This window comes from Geotrypetes seraphini, chromosome 6 (genome assembly GCF_902459505.1).
Source record: "Geotrypetes seraphini chromosome 6, aGeoSer1.1, whole genome shotgun sequence".
In the NCBI taxonomy this organism is placed as follows: Eukaryota; Metazoa; Chordata; class Amphibia; order Gymnophiona; family Dermophiidae; genus Geotrypetes; species Geotrypetes seraphini.
In genome coordinates, this window is record NC_047089.1 from 59,202,572 (window position 1) to 59,221,846 (window position 19,275).

At 34.4% G+C, this 19,275-nt stretch overlaps 1 protein-coding gene across 2 annotated transcripts in view; it reads left to right on the forward strand.

Annotated features, from left to right (window-relative positions):
* CKAP2 (cytoskeleton associated protein 2) overlaps nt 1-18,960 on the forward strand; it is a 48,985-nt gene extending 30,025 nt beyond the window's left edge. For both annotated transcript variants that reach the window (XM_033948874.1, XM_033948875.1), the window contains 2 exons: nt 12,267-12,540; nt 16,239-18,960. In XM_033948874.1, coding sequence (XP_033804765.1) covers nt 12,267-12,540; nt 16,239-16,485 — 521 coding nt within the window. In that variant the 3' untranslated portion in view covers nt 16,486-18,960. The remainder of the gene's footprint in view (nt 1-12,266; nt 12,541-16,238) is intronic.
* Nucleotides 18,961-19,275: the final 315 nt, after the last annotated feature.

Genomic DNA, 19,275 nt, shown 5'->3' on the forward strand with positions numbered 1-19,275 from the left:
TGCAACAAAGAAATTATCATAAGTTTAAAAAGATTTGGGGGCCATTGATTACTTATTCTTTTTAGTGTAAACTCAAGCATTTTTCCATTTGAAATAACATCATTTAAAGTTCGTATTCCTGCATTTAACCAATGCCTCCAGACAATCTTAGTTCCGCCAATTTGAATCTTGGAGTTTAGCCATATAGATTGATTTGTTGATTTACTAATAGGAATTTCAGTTAAATTACTTGCATACCTCAGAGTTTTCCATGTATCTAATAAAAGTTTATTTTCTTTATACAATCTAGGCATCTTGATACTGAGAATGTGACAAAGATGTAAAGGAGACAGGAGTCGCCATTCCAAGTATAACCAATCCGGAGTGTATTCAATGAGATCTGGGAGGATCCAATACATACCTTGACGTAAAATATAGGCCTGATGATACCTATAGAAATTTGGGAAATTTACCCCTCCCTCCTTAATTGATTTTTGTAAAGATACCAAAGCAATTCTAGGTGTTTTGCCAAGCCAAACAAACTTAATAATTATTGCATTCAATTTTTTATAAAAAGAGTTTTGAAAAAATACCGGAATCATACACATTTGATAGCAAACCACAGGCAATATCATCTTTTTTATAGTTTGAACTCTCCCCCACCAAGATATATGTAACGGATTCCATTGTTCACATAATTCCGAAACCTTTTTTAATAAAAGTTTTTCATTTTCTTTTACTGTATCCTCTATTGAATTTTTAATCCAAATTCCTAAATATTTTAATCCATCCTCTTTCCAAACAAAAGGAAATGAATCAAACATAGATTTTATGCAATGTACATTCAGCGAAAGAATTTCAGATTTATTCCAATTGATTTTATATCCTGAAAACATTCCAAACCTTTCAATCAATTCTAACAAACATGGTATAGTTGAACCTGGATTGCGCAAATATAATAAAATATCATCTGCATAAGCAGATAATTTGTATTCCCATTCTTTCAGGGAAATACCCTGTATCCCCTTTGTCTGATTAATAGCTATCAATAAGGGTTCTAAAACAATATCAAACAGCAAAGGAGATAATGGACATCCTTTTCTAACTCCTCTATGTAGTTTAAAACTTTCAGATAAATTATTATTAATGTATAGTCTTGCCATAGGGGAGCTATACAAAGTTTTAATCATTTGAACAAAACCAGGACCTATACCAAACCAATCCAAAGCCTGATACATGAATGTCCATTCTACCCTATCAAAAGCTTTTTCTGCATCTAATGAAAGAGCAAAAGCTGGTTCATTCATCATTTTAGTTAAATTTAAAGTATGAAACGTCAGTCTTGTATTGTTAGAAGAATGTTTATTAGCAACGAAACCCGTTTGATGTACATCAATTATGTAAGGGAGAGCCTTTGCCAATCTTAATGCCAGAGCCTTAGCCAATAATTTTCCATCAACATTAATCAATGATATTGGCCTGTAATTTGAAACCATAGTGGGATCTTTATTTGGCTTTGGCAAAACAATCACCACAGATTCTGCCATAGTACTTTTAATACAACCTTTATTAAGTTGAAATTGATATAAATTTATTAAATAGGGTAATAAAGAATTTTGAAATGTTTTATAGAATTCCACAGTATAAACCATCCCCTGGAGCGGATCCAACTCTAAGAGACTTCAATGCTGTTTTTAATTCTTTTAATGATATAGGTTCTTCTAAACTTCTTTTTATATGATCAGGAAGTTTTGGACCCTCAAGAAAATTAAAAAATTCCATACCTTTTTGAACTTTATCAACAGAAGACTCGGAAGAATACAACTCTTTGTAAAAAGCCAAAAATTGATTTAAAATATTACTAGTTTGATTATGCATATTTCCTTTGTCATCTTTTATTGCAATTATTTTTATTCTTCTCTTCTTTGCTTTAAGATAATTTGCAAGTAAACTTCCTGCCTTATTAGATTTTCCATAATACAAAGTTTTCGAAAAAAACAAATCTTTCCTTGCCATTTTTGAAGAAATTTCATTATATTTACCCTTAGCCTTTAATAAAGCTTGCAAATTTTCGTGATTCCATTTATCAATTAATTTGGACTCCAGCAGTTTAATTTCTTTTTCCAAATCTGAAAATTGTTTAATAAGTTGTTTTTTAATATATGCAGAATAAGAAATAATATTACCTCTTATAGTAGCTTTAAATGCATCCCATAAAATTTCCGCATTAATATCTGCTGAAGTATTTATTTGGAAAAATTCCAAAATTTTTAACTTAATTTCTTCAAGAAAAGTTGAATCCGAAATCAATGCATTATCAAATCTCCATAATGATCTATTATATTCACTATTATCTAGTGTAAGTGTAATCCACACTCCTCCATGATCAGACAAAATAATTGGATCAATGGAAGCTTGTGTCACTTGTTGCACCATGGAATTTGATACCAATATGTAATCAATTCTTGAAAAAGATTTATGAACTGGTGAGCAAAAAGAGAATTCCTGATCATTAAAATGAAGAATACGCCATATATCTTTCAAATTACAAGTATTCACCAAATTATTTAACCCTAATGATTTTATATTTTTGCTTGGCTTTTTATCCAAAAAATGATCCATAACAGCATTAAAATCTCCAGCTACTATTAAATTAGAAGCAGCCAGTGGGAGTATTAATTTTTGTATATTTGTAAAAAAATCATTTTGATTCGAATTCGGGGCATAGATATTTAGTAAAGTCAAAGTATTATTTCCCATGCTCATTTCCGCTTGTATCCATCTCCCTAAAGGATCAAAATCTATCATTTTAAATGAAGCAAAACATTTTTTGTTCACTAATATAGCCACTCCTACCTTTTTCCCCACTGCAGGAGCGAAAAAACAGTGTTTCACCCAATTATCCTCTAGCTTCCTGGATTCAACCACTGACAAATGTGTCTCTTGAATATAATACACATCAGCCTGTTGCCTTTTTAAAAATGCTAACATTTTTTCCTCTTTACTGGGTGATTAAGGCCATTAACATTGAGCGAAAAGATTTTAATCTCCATCAATCCAAATAATTTTTACAAAACCTCTTCCATTTATTATATCTAAACAAAAAACTGAAATCACTTGAAATGAATAAACACCATCTTCATTTATATCCCCCAGTCTAACATCCCTACCCCAATTATCAATTCCCCTTAACCCCCTCCCATCCCTCCCTCTCCCACCCTTAATATTGACTGATAAAACCTGGAACTGCACATACAAGACCAAGTAAAGCTAAAATAAAAGCTCTATACAGACTTCAATTATAAAACAATATTGTATGTAATAATCATATGTTTTAAAATATTAAAAATCGAAATAAGAAACTAAATAAAGATCTTCCACTCACATTATAATTGACAAAAGAGAATGTGAAACTCTATATATCTGCTAAAATTATCAGGCTTGTAAGAAACCCATAAATAAAAGTTAAGTATTGATAATATATTTTCTCCCTTTTTTTTTTTTTTTTTTTTTTAATTGTTATTATTTATTTTTTTTTTTTTAAATGTAAATATTTCCCTTAAATATTCTCAAAGGAGCCTACTAAACCCTAAACTAGAGTCCCTTAAAAATCTTTGCAAACAGAAATCATTTGTACTGAAGTCTTATCAAAACCTCCATTAACTCCTCATAATCTATGAACTAAATCTGCCTCTATAAGCTCTGTATATTAATATCTTATCTTCATGAATATATTAAAATAACATATCAGAGATTCTAATATCTTTTCAAGATATGTAACAGCAAAGGAAAAAATCCTTTTCACTTTAAAAGTCATCCTTTGAGAAAGAGATATTAAAGGCTCATAGAGAAATAAACTGCCTTCTTCACCAACGTTCCATTTCACCGTTGTCATTCAAATTAAAACAGAGCCAAACTGTCATGTAGCAGATTCTCAAATATATTAAAGATGAATAATAAATAAAATCAAATAAAAATCAAGAAGAATCAACCAACTCCATGAAGTGAATAAGCCAAATTAATTTGACATCGGCTGCTCCCTTTGATTTAAAAACATTTCCAACTTCACAGGCTCATCAAAGCTCATAGTTTTGTTGTCAATTGTTATTTTCATAATCGCAGGGTATATCAGGCCAAATCTAGCTCCAATGTCTCTTAACTTCAACCTCATATCTAGAAATTTTTTTCTTTTATCTGCCGTTGTTTTAGCAAAATCAGGAACGATGTGCACTTTGGCATCCTGACATTTTAAACTCGCATGTTCCTTAGCCATTCTTAACACCTCTAAAACTTGTTGGTGTCTTAGCAACTTGAAAATTATGGGGCGAGGACCTTTTAAAGTATCAGGTCTTCTCATTGGTATGCGATGTGCACGTTCAACTTCTATCGGGTATTTGGATTTGAGGGGCAGGACTTTCATCAAAAAATTTTCAACAAATGAGACTGGGTTGTTTTTCTCCACCCCTTCCGGTACGCCCAAAAGTCTCAAATTACTCCGCCTCATGCGATTCTGGCAATCCTCCACTTCCCTGGTGAGTGTAAAGATTTTTTCTCTGTCCAGTTTATATTGTCTTTTTTCAGCTTCAAAACTGTCCATTCGCATTTCCAACTTCGTTGTTTTGATCTCCAGCACTTCTGTTCTTTTATTTAAAGTCGTTACTTCTTCCTGTATTTCATCCAGTTTTTTAGAAGAATTTCCTTTATCTCTTGTATTTCTTTCCAAAAATCGATGTCACTTTTCTCTCTTGACAACGGACATGTCGACGGTGTTGCCGGCTCCGGTTTAGATCTTTTAACACTGCCGGTATTGGAAACCCCCATTTCGGATTTATTTTGTTTTCCTGAAGCCATCACGTTGTATTTTCTTTCGTTTCACACTTTAAATGAAATTTTTATTTTCGTAGTTTAAGTCATTAATGTCTGTATATGCAGAGCCTCTGCCCTACCCGTCCATCCTCGTGCACTCAAGCCACGCCCCTTGATTACTTATTCTAATGATCAGACATCTTAAACACCTTGGTATTAGATAAGGTATAGGGAGGATGGGGTTGGGAAAGATAATAATTGCTAATTGTTTTATTATTAATAAATGGGTGGGTGGGAAGGGATTCTTTTATATTTATATATTTTTTTTTTTTTATAATTCTTTATTCATTTTTAAACTTTCAACAAGTGTACAATATAAGTAATACATAGATTTACTAACATCACTTGATAAATCTATCAAGATCATAACAAAGGTATATATATCTAAACCCTTCTTCCCCCCTCCCTTTCCATACAATTATTTAATTGAATCAATCTTTGTCATATTTCTTTTTTTACATTTTTCTTTTTTCTTTTTTCATTTATATAAATTTCCCTTCCAATCATAAATAATGTTAATAAAATGGTGTTTATTCATTACAAAACAATGTCAATGGCCCCCATATTTCATTAAACCTTTTATAATTTCCATTTTGTATTGCTATTGAACGTTCCATTCTATATATGTGACATAGTGAATTCCACCAGAAATTAAAATTAAGTCTTGTGTGATCTTTCCAATTTGTAGTAATATGTTGCATGGCAACTCCTGTCATAATCAATAAAAGTTTGTTATTACTTGCCGATATCTGACTCTTTTTCCTCATAGATATGCCAAATATCACAGTATCATAAGTTAATGCTACAGGATTATCTAATAAAGAATTTATTTGATCCCAGATCGAATTCCAAAAGGCTAATATATAGGGACAGAAAAATAAAATATGATCCAAAGTCCCTACTTCAAGCTTACAATGCCAGCATCTATTAGACATTGAACTATTTAATTTTTGTAATCTAACAGGGGTCCAAAATGCTCTATGCAAAAGAAAAAACCAAGTTTGTCTCATAGATAATGACAGTGTACATCTTATTCTCCAAGACCAAATTTGTGGCCATTGAGATGCCAAAATTTGATGATTAATCTCAATGCTCCAAATATCCCTAAGACCATTTTTAGGTTTTTTATTAACCAATTCACTAATAACTTTATACCACTGTGCGGCCTGGTGACCCAGAAAATCTGCCTGGAAGCATAAAAATTCCATGCTGTATTGAAAATTTAAAGTTTTCCATTCAGGGAACCCTGCCTGAATGGCCTGCTTCAATTGCAACCATTTATAAAATTGTGATTTATTCAGTCCAAATTTATTTTGCAATTGTGTAAACTCAAGCATTTTTCCATTTGAAATAACATCATTTAAAGTTCGTATTCCTGCATTTAACCAATGCCTCCAGACAATCTTAGTTCCGCCAATCTGAATCTTGGAGTTTAGCCATATAGATTGATTTGTCGATTTACTAATAGGAATTTCAGTTAAATTACTTACATATCTTAGAGTTTTCCATGTATCTAATAAAAGTTTATTTTCTTTATACAATCTGGGCATCTTGATACTGAGAATGTGACAAAGATGTAAAGGAGACAGGAGTCGCCATTCCAAGTATAACCAATCTGGAGTGTATTCAATGAGATCTGGGAGGACCCAATACATACCTTGACGTAAAATATAGGCCTGATGATACCTATAGAAATTTGGGAAATTTACCCCACCCTCCTTAATTGATTTCTGTAAAGATACCAAAGCAATTCTAGGTGTTTTGCCAAGCCAAACAAACTTAATAATTATTGCATTCAATTTTTTATAAAAAGAGTTCTGAAAAAATACCGGAATCATACACATTTGATAGCAAACCACAGGCAATATCATCATTTTTATGGTTTGAACTCTTCCCCACCAAGATATATGTAATGGGTTCCATTGTTCACATAATTCCGAAACCTTTTTTAATAAAAGTTTTTCATTTTCTTTTACTGTATCTTCTATTGAATTTTTAATCCAAATTCCTAAATATTTTAATCCATCCTCTTTCCATACAAAAGGAAATGAATCAAACATAGATTTTATGCAATGCACATTAAGCAAAAGAATTTCAGATTTATTCCAATTGATTTTATATCCTGAAAACATTCCAAATCTTTCAATCAATTCTAACAAACATGGTATAGTTGAACCTGGATTGCGCAAATATAATAAAATATCATCCGCATAAGCAGATAATTTGTATTCCCATTCTTTCAAGGGAATACCCTGTATCCCCTTTGTCTGATTAATAGCTATCAATAAGGGTTCTAAAACAATATCAAACAGCAAAGGAGATAATGGACATCCTTGTCTAACTCCTCTATGTAATTTAAAACTCTCAGATAAATTATTATTAATGTATAATCTTGCCATAGGGGAGCTATACAAAGTTTTAATCATTTGAACAAAACCAGGACCCATACCAAACCAATCCAAAGTCTGATACATGAATGACCATTCTACCCTATCAAAAGCTTTTTCTGCATCTAATGAAAGAGCAAAAGCTGGTTCATTCATCATTTTAGTTAAATTTAATGTATGAAATGTCAATCTTGTATTGTTAGAAGAATGTTTGTTAGCAATGAAACCTGTTTGATGTACATCAATTATGTAAGGAAGAGCCTTTGCCAATCTTAATGCCAGTGTTTTAGCCATTAATTTTCCATCAACATTAATTAATGATATTGGCCTGTAATTTGAAACCATAGTGGGATCTTTATTTGGCTTTGGCAAAACAATCACCATAGATTCTGCCATAGTACTTTTAATACAACCTTTATTAAGTTGAAACTGATATAAATTTAGTAAATAGGGTAATAAATAATTTTGAAATGTTTTATAGAATTCCACAGTAAAACCATCCCCACCTGGAGCGGATCCAACTCTAAGAGACTTCAATGCTGTTTCTAATTCTTTTAATGATATAGGTTCTTCTAAACTTCTTTTTATATGATCAGGAAGCTTTGGACCCTCAAGAAGATTTAAAAATTCCATACCTTTTTGAACTTTATCAATAGAAGACTCGGAAGAATACAACTCTTTGTAAAAAGCCAAAAATTGATTTAAAATGTTATTAGTTTGATTATACATATTTCCTTTCTCATCTTTTATTGCACTTATTTTTATTTTTCTCTTTTTTGCTTTAAGATAATTTGCAAGTAAACTTCCTGCCTTATTAGATTTTCCATAATACAAGGTTTGCAGAGAAAACAAATCTTTCCTTGCCATTTTTGAAGAAATTTCATTATATTTGCCTTTAGCCTTTAATAAAGTTTGCAAATTTTCGTGATTCCAATCATCTATTAATTTGGATTCCAGCAATTTAATTTCTTTTTCCAAATCTGAAAATTGTTTAATAAGTTGTTTTTTAATATACGCAGAATAAGAAATAATATTACCTCTTATAGTAGCTTTAAATGCATCTCATAAGATTTCCGCATTAATATCTGCTGAGGTATTTATTTGGAAAAATTCCAAAATTTTTAACTTAATTTCTTCAAGAAAAGTTGAATCTGAAACCAATGTATTATCAAACCTCCATAATGATCTATTGTATTCATTATTATCTAGTGTAAGTGTAATCCACACTCCTCCATGATCAGACAAAATAATTGGATCAATGGAAGCTTGTGTCACTTGTTGCACTATGGAATTTGATACCAATATGTAATCAATTCTTGAAAAAGATTTATGAACTGGTGAGCAAAAAGAGAACTCCTGATCATTAAAATGAAGAATACGCCATATATCTTTCAAATTACAAGTATTCACCAAATTATCTAACCCTAATGATTTTATATTTTTGCTTGGTTTTTTATCCAAAAAAGGATCCATAACAGCATTAAAATCTCCAGCTACTATTAAATTAGAAGCAGCCAGTGGGAGTATTAATTTTTGTATATTAATAAAAAAATCATTTTGATTCGAGTTCGGGGCATAGATATTTAATAAAGTCAAAGTATTATTTCCCATTCTCATTTCCACTCGTATCCATCTCCCTAAAGGATCAAAATCTATCATTTTAAATGAAGCTAAACATTTTGTGTTCACTAATATAGCCACTCCTGCCTTTTTCCCTATTGCGGGAGCGAAAAAACAGTGTTTCACCCAATTATCTTCTAGCTTTTTGGATTCAACCACTGATAAATGTGTCTCTTGAATATAATACACATCAGCCTGTTGCCTTTTTAAAAATGCTAACATTTTTTTTCTCTTTACTGGGTGATTAAGGCCATTAACATTGAGTGAAAAAATTTTAATCTCCATCAATCCAAATAATTTTTACAAAAGTTCTTCCAATTATTATATCTGAACAAAAAACTGAAATCATTTGAAATGAATAAACACCACCTTCATTTATATCTCCCAATCCAACATCTCTACCCCAATTATCAAATCCCTTTAACCCCCTCCCATCCCTCCCTCTCCCACCCTTAATATTGGCTGATAAAACCTGGAACTGCACATACAAGACCAAGTAAAGCTAAACTAAAAGCTCTATACAGACTTCAATTATAAAACAATATTGTATGTAATAATCATATGTATTTTTATAAATAATTTATGTAATATTCTCAAAATATTAAAAAATCAAAATAAGAAACTAAATAAAGATCTTCCACTCACATTATTAATGATAAAAAAGAATGTAAAACTCTGTCTGCTAAAAGTATCAGACTTGTAAGAAACCTATAAATGAAAATTAAGCATTAATAATATATATTCCTTCTTTTTTTTTTTTTTTAATTATTGTTATTATTTATTTTTAAATACATATATTCCCCTTAAATATTCTCAAAGAAGCCTACTAAACCTTAAACTAGAGTCCCTTGAAAATCTTTGCTAACTGAAAACTTTTGTACTGAATTTTTATCAAAACCTCCATTAACTCATCATAACCTATGATCTAAATCTGCCACTATAAGCTCTGTATCTTATCTTCATGAATATATTGCAATAACATATATCAGAGATTCTAATATCTTATTAAGATATGTAACAGCAAAAGAACAAATCATTTCAACTTTAAAAGTCATCCTTTGAGAAAGAGATATTAAAGGCTTACAGAGAAACAAACTGCCTTTTTCATCAACATTCCATTTCACAGTTTCCATTCAAAATAAACAGAGCCAAACTCTCAGTTAGCAGATTCTCAAATATATTAAACATGAATAACAAATAAAATCAAATAAAAACCAAGAAGAATCAACTCCAACTCCAGGAAGTAAATAAGTCAAATTAAATTGACATCGGCTGCTCCCTTTGATTTAAAAACATTTCCAACTTCACAGGTTCATCAAAGCTCATAGTTTTGTTGTCAATAGTTATTTTCATAATCGCAGGGTATATCAGGCCAAATCTAGCTCCGATTTCTCTTAACTTTGGCCTCATGTCTAGAAATTTTTTCCTTTTATCTGCCGTTGTTTTAGCGAAATCAGGAACGATGTGAACTTTGGCATCCTGACATTTTAAATTTGCATGTTCTTTAGCCATTCTTAACACCTCTAAAACTTGCTGGTGTCTTAGCAACTTGAAAATTATGGGGCGAGGACCTTTTAAAGTATCCAGTCTTTTCACTGGTATGCGATGTGCACGTTCAACTTCTATCGGGTAATTAGATTTGAGGGGCAGGACTTTCATCAAAAAATTTTCCACAAATGAAACCGGATTATTTTTCTCCACCCCTTCTGGTACGCCCAAAAGTCTCAAATTACTCCGTCTCATGCGATTCTGGCAATCCTCAACTTCCCTGGTGAGTGTAAAGATTTTTTCTCTGTCCAGTTTATATTGCCTTTTTTCTGCTTCAAAACTGTCCATTCTCATTTCCATTTTTGTTGTTTTAATCTCCAGCACTTCTGTTCTTTTATTTAAAGTCATTACTTCTTCCTGTATTTCATCCAGCTTTTTGGCGTTTTTTAGAAGAATTTCTTTTATCTCTTGTATTTCTTTCCAGAAATCAATGTCACTTTTCTCTCTTGACAACGGACACTTTGAGGGTGTTGCTGGCTCTGGCTTAGATCTCTTAACACTGCCGGTATTAGAAATCCCCATTTCAGACTTGTTTTGTTTTCCTGAAGCCATCATGTTGTATTTTCCTTCGTTTCTTCAGTTAAAATGAAAATTTTATTTCAGTATTTTATGTCATTAATGTCTGTATGTACAGAGCCTCTGCCCTACCCGACCATCCTCGTGCACTCCCAAGCCACGCCCCCCTATATTTATATATTTTAAGGATTATAAGTAAGATTAGAAACATAGAAATAGACGGCAGATAAGGGCCACGGCCCATCAAGTCTGCCCACTCCATTGACCCTCCCTATCTATCTTTGCGGATAGATCCCACATGTTTGTTTAGAAACATAGAAATAGACGGCGGATAAGGGCCACGGCCCATCAAGGGTCAAGTGATTTGTTAAAAATTTTTCTGATTGATTATTATACACTTGTTGTAAGATTTGAAAATGAATAAAGATTTAAAAAAAATAATAAAAATTATTCAAATTGCCAGGGTCTCCAGCCCATTTGACTCTTTCTTCTATCTCCATGCTCACCATCCATCTTCCATCTCTGTACCTTCCCTTCCACTGCCATATCCAAAATCTCTCTCCCACTGTCTACCATCTCTCTCTCTCCTCTTCTCAATCCCCCTTCCCTCCCAGTCAAACCTTTCTCTTCTCTTCAATGCACCGTCTCTTCCTGCCCTCGATCCTGTGTCCAACATTTTTCTCTCTTCTTCATGCAAGGTTCCCTCCCCTCCACCATATGCAGAATTTCTCCCTCACCCCTTTCTGCCTCTGTTGCATATCTCTCTTCCTCTCCTCCAACCCATGTCCAACAATCCTTCCTATCTCTCATCCCCCTGTGCAGCACTTCCTATCCAATCTCCTACCCCCGTGCAATCTGAAATACTATCAGGCTTCCTAAAGCAGCTGGCTGTGAACAGGCTGTCCTGCCAAGGCTTCCTTCTGTGACATGGCAGAGAGAAGGCCCCACAGGGCAGGCCACGAGCAGCCTGTTCAGAGCGCTGCCTCTGCTTGCTGTCCACCACTGCTTCTGCTGCTGATTTAGGAGGCCCGGAGGTATGTCAAGTCTCACTGGGGGAGGGTTGGTTAATGAATCAGTGAGTCCAATTTTGGGGGAAAACGAATCAATTTGAAACGATTCACTGAGTGAATCAATTTGAATCGATTCACTGAGTGAATCAATTTGAATCGATTCACTGAAGTGAATCAATTTGAATTGGTGAAATTAGACAGCACTATTCTCCAGAACTAATATAACTGCTTGAACTGTACACCATTATAAATTATTTGGACACTTCATTGTTATGAATGGGAACTTGGTTTATTAAAGCTGCTAAATTTTGCACAATTGCTTTTTTAACCAACGCCTTAGGAGATTGTGTTAAAGAAGGGAAGACTTTGAATGATGAAGAAAGGGTAGAGAAAGTGAGAGAGAATGAAGTCCAAAAGGATTCTGAGCAGACATCAAAAGCAAAATCTGAAAGAGAGAGGAGAAGAAAAAGAGGCGGTCAAACCAGGGAGTTGAAAGGTGCTAGTAAGAGAGGAGAGGAGGAAGAAGATATAGAAGACCATGTGTCTCCTGAAAAGGAAAATGAAGAATCAAGTGTGATCAAGTTCAGTGTGCACACCACACCATACTTGCAAAGGTAAGGACTGTTTATCATTAGTGTCTTTTCTATCAAATGTAAAAATGTGAATGTAGTCAAGATAATAGATTAGTATACGGCTGTTTGGCTGACTTAACCTATATTAAACAATTTCTATTTAGTTACTCTGTGAAAATAGTTGACTTTTTTGTTTCTGTATAAATGTAGACCATTTTATATAAATGCTTAAGTTTTATTGCCTGACTTCTGTTTGAGGAGAGGGAAATTCCTCTCCCCCTCTTAAGGCTTTTAGATGTAATTGGTCTAAATTTAGATCAGCTAGAGTATTTTTGTGCCATTATGCTTACCCTATTAATTGCATTCCTTTCTAGCAAACTAAATAGACAACTCATTGCTTTCCAAATCAGTCCTTGCGTCCTTATAGCCAGCTGTGTTTTCAGGCCTTCCATAGTAGACACATGCGGTAAAGATGGCATATACTAAATGCAGCCTCTACATCTCCTTTTGAGTTACTTTGTGTTGGAGCCAAACATTAATGAAAGGGCCTGAATCTAAAAATGTGGGGGGGACGGGGGACAGCAAAACACAATGATGCAGAGCATCTGAAACAACATAAAGGGACCTGTTGGATAGAAGGAACAAAGCTCAAGACCTTTAAAAAGCCAAACAGAAAAAAACGCAAAGGAGCACGAAAGGGGTCATTTTTATATACAATTTTTATTTTGATGACTGCCAAAATTAGCATTTATATTTTCTCTCAAAGTTTCAAAGAGAAGCACAAAATGAGGGGAAAATAGCAAAAAAAAAACCATCCCACGCTTTCTTTAATTCAGTCTCCCTTTCCTCCTCTTTGAAGATTGTCTCACATTGGGTTCATGTTTCTCTATTCCTTTTAATATCGTCTCTCTGGGTAAGAGGCAAAGACAGAGTTTCCCAAATGGGGTCACGGCCTGGGTGAACTCTCCATAGGTGGGGGAGGGTTTACACAATATTATTTTCATGGGGTCATGGCCACAAAAGAATTGATTAATACTGATAAGAACTAGGCATTTCTCCTCTCAATATAACCACTATCAGTGCAACACAACCTGGACACCAGAAACTTCAAAAGCTCCCTTTCATTCCTCTTTTAATACCACCCTCCCTCCCCAAAGCTGCATACTTCCTACCTGCTCACCTTTCCTAAGATGCATGCAATATGAATGTCAAAACTATGGCACTATAAGCTGAGGGATGTACCTGGGTATCTCGCTCCTCTTCTTTATAATAGAAGGAAAGGTAGTTACTTTATTTCCTGGTATTCCCAGTTCCTCTGCTCACTAGTACACAGGCTGCCTTGTCTGTCAGCTCCTTTTGAAATCTCCTACTTGCTTGATCAAACCAAGCTGGCTTGAGTGCCTGCTATCTGCAGTGTTAAAGCCTAGATAGTTACATGCTGACAACTATTGTTCTGGGCTGTATTGGGTTCAGCTATCCACTCTTCGCTCCTGCTCCATGGGAAAGAAGATACTGAATGCCTGTATGCCTTGCTATGCCTCCCACCAAAATTTACAAGAGGACACCTTCCCCTTGCAATAGAGAGGATCCTCCTTGTTAGTCATCAGTTAGGAGCAAGGACTCCTGCATGTTCTTCCCTCAAGCAAAAGGAAAAATGCTTTTTGAGGCCCTTGCTACACCAGATTCCAGTGTATGCAAACTTATCTTTTACCTAGTCATTTGTGTATACACTGAGAAACCAGGACAGATTTGTGAAACCCTGGCTGGGCTATTTTAGATCTGCATGCAACATGTACCAAATCTTCTGGTATAAGCTAGTTTTTTGGCCAATAAGCGCTGTACAGTGTAGCTAGGATTGTCACCTGGGATTCGTGAATATTGTATCTAAAGGTTCTAAGCCCAAGAAGACCTTTAGTCTACTAGGCCAATGTAAACTATTTCACTTTTTACAATAGCAGCACAAAACTAGCCCTATATTGTAAAGGTAGAATATTTCAAACAGTTAATTCAGAATCCACCCCCCTTCCTTCCTGATATTTTGGTCTCAAGCTCAGTAGCCAAAGATGGGACTGAAGGAGGGCAGAAAACAAAATCTACCCTCTTTCACAGAGCACTGCAATGTTCTGAAAAAAACAAAACACTACAACCCTGGAAAAGGTTTTTCCAGTAGGGAGGGAGCAAAATACACCTTAAGAAGATCAATATTTCAGTTACTCGAGTATCGCACATTAAGTTTTTCTAAGACCAAAGCCAAATACAGACTACATTCAATGATAACAAAATGAAAAATGTTTTTAAGTTTATTTAGATTAGATTAAATATAAAATCACAAGACCGTTCTTATGCTACTTGTTGCATAGATATTGGGATTTCAAGAGTTCCTTTCAGGCCCAGATGGAACAAATCTATCTTTCCAGTAAAGACTGACTACAAGGTCCTGCATCTCTTTACTGGAGATGGGGTGTGAAAGTTCTTCTGCTCCTGTCCTGACCTCCCTCTCCATAGTTCGTTACCACTTCTTTTTTTATGTACAAATAAGTAATAGACATCAGATACTATAAAAATTGGTTTATTTACAGCACTAGTTTCCAACTTTTCATGTAAAGGGCCATAAAGTAGACATGAGAGAGTTCCGAGGATTACCAAAAGATTTTAGATTTGCACATGTAATTTTAAATACCAATTTTGATTCATAAGAATAGCCTCACTGGATCAGACCAATGGTCCATCTAGCCCAGTATCCTGTCTTCACGGTGTCTAATCCAGGTCACAAGTTCCCTTTATAATCTGGTCACTTTTATTTGAACCTTTTCTAGTTCTACTATATCCTTTTTGACATAAGGCAACCAGAATTGAAAGTTGAGGTTGCACCATGGAGTGATAACAGAGGCATTATAACATTCTTAGCTTTGGTTACCATCCACATTATTCTTAGCTTCTTGTTTGCTTTTTTGGCTGCTGTCGCCCATTGAGCAGAAGGTTTCAGCATATTGTCTACAGATGTTTTTCTTGGGCGCTGACCCTCAAGATGGACCCTAGCACCTGGTAACTATGATTTGGGTGGTTGTTCCCAATATGTATGACTTTGCATTTGTCCACATTAAATTTCATCTGGCATTTGGACGTCCGGTTTTTCCAATTTCTTAAGGTCTGCCTGCAATTTTTCACAGTCTGCATAAATTTTGACAACTTCGAATAGTTTAATGTCATCTGCAAATTTAATCACCTCGCTCATCGTTCCACTTTTCAGATCTTTTTATACGATGCGATGTAATCTTATTTTAATTTGTTTTATTTAGTTAGTTTTTTATCCAGTTTTTTGTAGACATGTATGTGTTCAAGGCTATATATGTTAATCGTGAGCCGCTTTGGTTAAAAGCGGATTGTAAATGTTTTAAATAAATAAATTTATTTAAATAGCACCGGTCCCAGAGCAGATCCTTGCAGCACTCCACTATTTACCCTCCTCCATTAAGAAAAGGTTCCATTTGTCCACTCATGGTACACTTTAACCAAAACAGCCCATGGTTGCTATGTTGACAACTTGCTGACATCCCACCTTTACATACCCATGAAGTCTGCACAAAACACGTGCGTTCATCCCTAATGTCAGAGGTAGGCGGTGGTCATAATAATGTGACTCAACCATGTAAAATTTATAGAGATTAGTACCTCAAGAATTTAGCTCATGTTAGTGATGCACAGCTACTAAAACCCAATTTTTATTTTTCCCTTTGCAGTGTGAAGAAGAAACTGCTATTTCAGGACAATGATCCCACCATTGGGGAACTTAAATTTTTGACTCCAGTAAGGCGGTCTCAACGTATTGAGCGCAACAGATGTCGCCTACCAAAAATGCTACAAGATCATGATCCTTGTGTGTCTTCAATTGAGGAACTATCAAAGTTGGGAACTGAAACAGATGCCTTTATCTACAGACGGAATAGTGCGCTAAAAGAAATGATTGTAGTTGGTAATGAAACATAAGTTTTATTTTGTAATTTGCACCTTGCATAGCATTGTTTTGAAGATGTGTTTGAGCTTTCTTCTAGGATTCTTTTTTAATGAGATTTTACAGTATATTCTTTAACAATGGTGGTCATAATGACACTTTTTAATTAAAAAAGAAAAAATATTTTTTAAGCTGGTATTTATCTGGCTGGAAGTTGACTTTTGACTTTCAGCCAAGAAAATTATTAATATCTAATAAAAGCTTTATTTTATTTTATTTTATTTTACATATGTTTCTAAGTTCTCCATACTTAGCTATTGTAAACTTGATGGGTTAACCCAATCTGTTAAAAATTGAACACATGGAGATCTCCTGCCTCATCCAAACAATGGTGTCCTTCCAGTTAGAGGCAGACTTGGTGAGAGACAGCTGGGGTCCTAATCCTTTCAAAACATTTCACAAGAGCTTTTTCACAACTATCCTGTTGCTTATTTTCATCTTGGCACCTTGCAAAGCCAATTTTGTTGTCCATTCTGCAATCCAATACACTTTTTTCCAAAATTTTAATATCAAACTTCTTTATAATTCCAAAGTATTCTCTACTTTTATTCTTTGATTTGATTTAATTCTTCACCCATTGAAACATGTGGTTGTGTAACTACAAAAAAAAAGACGGTATACAAGTCCCTATCCCTTATCTAGGTTGCTCACAATCAATCCAACATTTTATACATTGGTCATGTTTAAGAAGAAATACTTCCCTCCCCCCCAAAAAACAAACCCAAAAAAACAACTACTACTATCTCCTCTAGCTAATACTTGGTTCTAAAATACCTGAACAAAAAGTTCCAAGTAAAAGTTTTGAAATAGTATATAATCCTGTTCAACTCCTTAGGAAAAATACTTGAAACTTGTAGATGTGTTTCTAAGCAAACTAAACATGTTGCTTATACTTTTTACCACATGATCACTTAACTGTACTTTTTTTACTTGGGAGGTTTTTATACAGTGCTAGGAAACATCCAATCCTCAAGTGTTATGCAGCTGTTGATGTAGCATTTTCAGTGTATGAAGATATCTCATTGTGTTAATCAAAGATATCCCAAATGCTCAACCAGTGTGTGGACCTCAAGGACTAGAAGTTCCCTGTGTCTGCTTACATAGAAATATGAAGACAGACAATATAGTCTATCCAGTCTGCCCATCCATGCCACTTACTATCCCTGCCTTGCTTCATGGTTTATCTCTAAACACAAGAAAATGCTTGATGTCATAGAACTTTCAAGTTACCCAATTCAAGGAATGAGATATGAGCCTGTCCTAGATTTTTGATAGACCTATTCTGGTGCATTATGGGACTTTGCAACTCCAATTTCATTAGATAAAACCAGGGACTATAAATACCCTCACACTGCTTGAGATGTAAGGTCAAAAAAACAATTTTCATTACCAGAATGTTGTTTTGGAAATTCTTATGCCAAAAAATCTTTTGTTTTAATTATATTAATTAAATGTTCTCAACTAAGTGGTTGGATATACTAACAATCCATTAAACTACTGCATACACAATACACTTGCAATGGAAGACACGCCACAGCTCTCATTACTGAAGAGCCAATTTGTAAGGCAGTAAGGGTGATCTTTCATGATTGTAAGCAGTGTCTGTACCACAGATTCCCTTTCTAACATAACAAATTTGGGGAAAGGGAATGGGGACTTGTATACTGACTTTTTGTGGCATTCAGAGCTGATATTCAAAGTGGGGGCACTAAAGGATTGAGTGACTTGCTCAGGGTTACAAGGAGCAGCACTGGGATTTGATCTCGCAACCTCTGGGTGCCTAGGCAGCAGCTCTACCAGTGAGCCACACCTTTTTGATATCACCATATATACTAAATATAAGCTGAGATTTTTTGGGCCAAAACAATGGTTCTAAAATGGGGGTCTCAGTTTACATTTGAGTCTACTACCATAGTTGTGGGTTTGTTTGTTTTTTAATTTAGGGTTTTTTTTTTCCTTTGATTTTCTTGGTTTTGTTTATATCTCCCCCTTTTAAATCCCCCCCCCCAAAAAAAAAAAACTCTTTAACATTTGTGCCCTTAAGTAGTTTGCTGCCATAACTGATGTTAGCTGACTTTGACACCGTTATGAAAGCCACTCTTGGCCGATTTTTATTCAAATCGGCATTCAACTTGTCAAATGCTGAGGGTGAAAACTTTTACTTTGTGTCTGTCTGTTTGACTTTTTCAGAGGGGCAAGATTTTCTTTTTTAAAAATTCTTTAGAGGGCTTTCTGTTTCGCATTTACTGCTCTCATTGTATGAAATCAACATCATCCATATTCATTGTGGAAATCTTGTAAACCTGACTGGGTTGCAGCCCTTGGACCGTGGTTGCCCACCCCTGACCTGAGCTTAATTTTATAACAATGATGATTCTTTATTGCTCTAAAATTGTCTGATTTACTTGTCAGTTGTTGAATTTTTCAATTAAATATTCCAGTTTAACTGATTTTGCTTCATTTCTCTGCATCATTATCAAATAACATTTTAGGCATAGGTATCTTCCTTATATTCTCCTCAGTAAAGACTGAAGGCCAAAATTTTTTCTTGTTTGTTTTTTTTCTACTATAGCCTTATGTCTTAATGCTCCTTTTATCTGGTTATCTAGTGCAGTGGTTTCCAACCCTGTCCTGGGCAACCACCAGGCCATTCGGGTTTTCAGGATAGCCCTAATGAATATGCATGGAGCAGATTTATATGCCTGGCCTCCATTATATGCAGATTGCTCTCATGCATATTCATTAGGGCTCTCCTGAAAACCCGA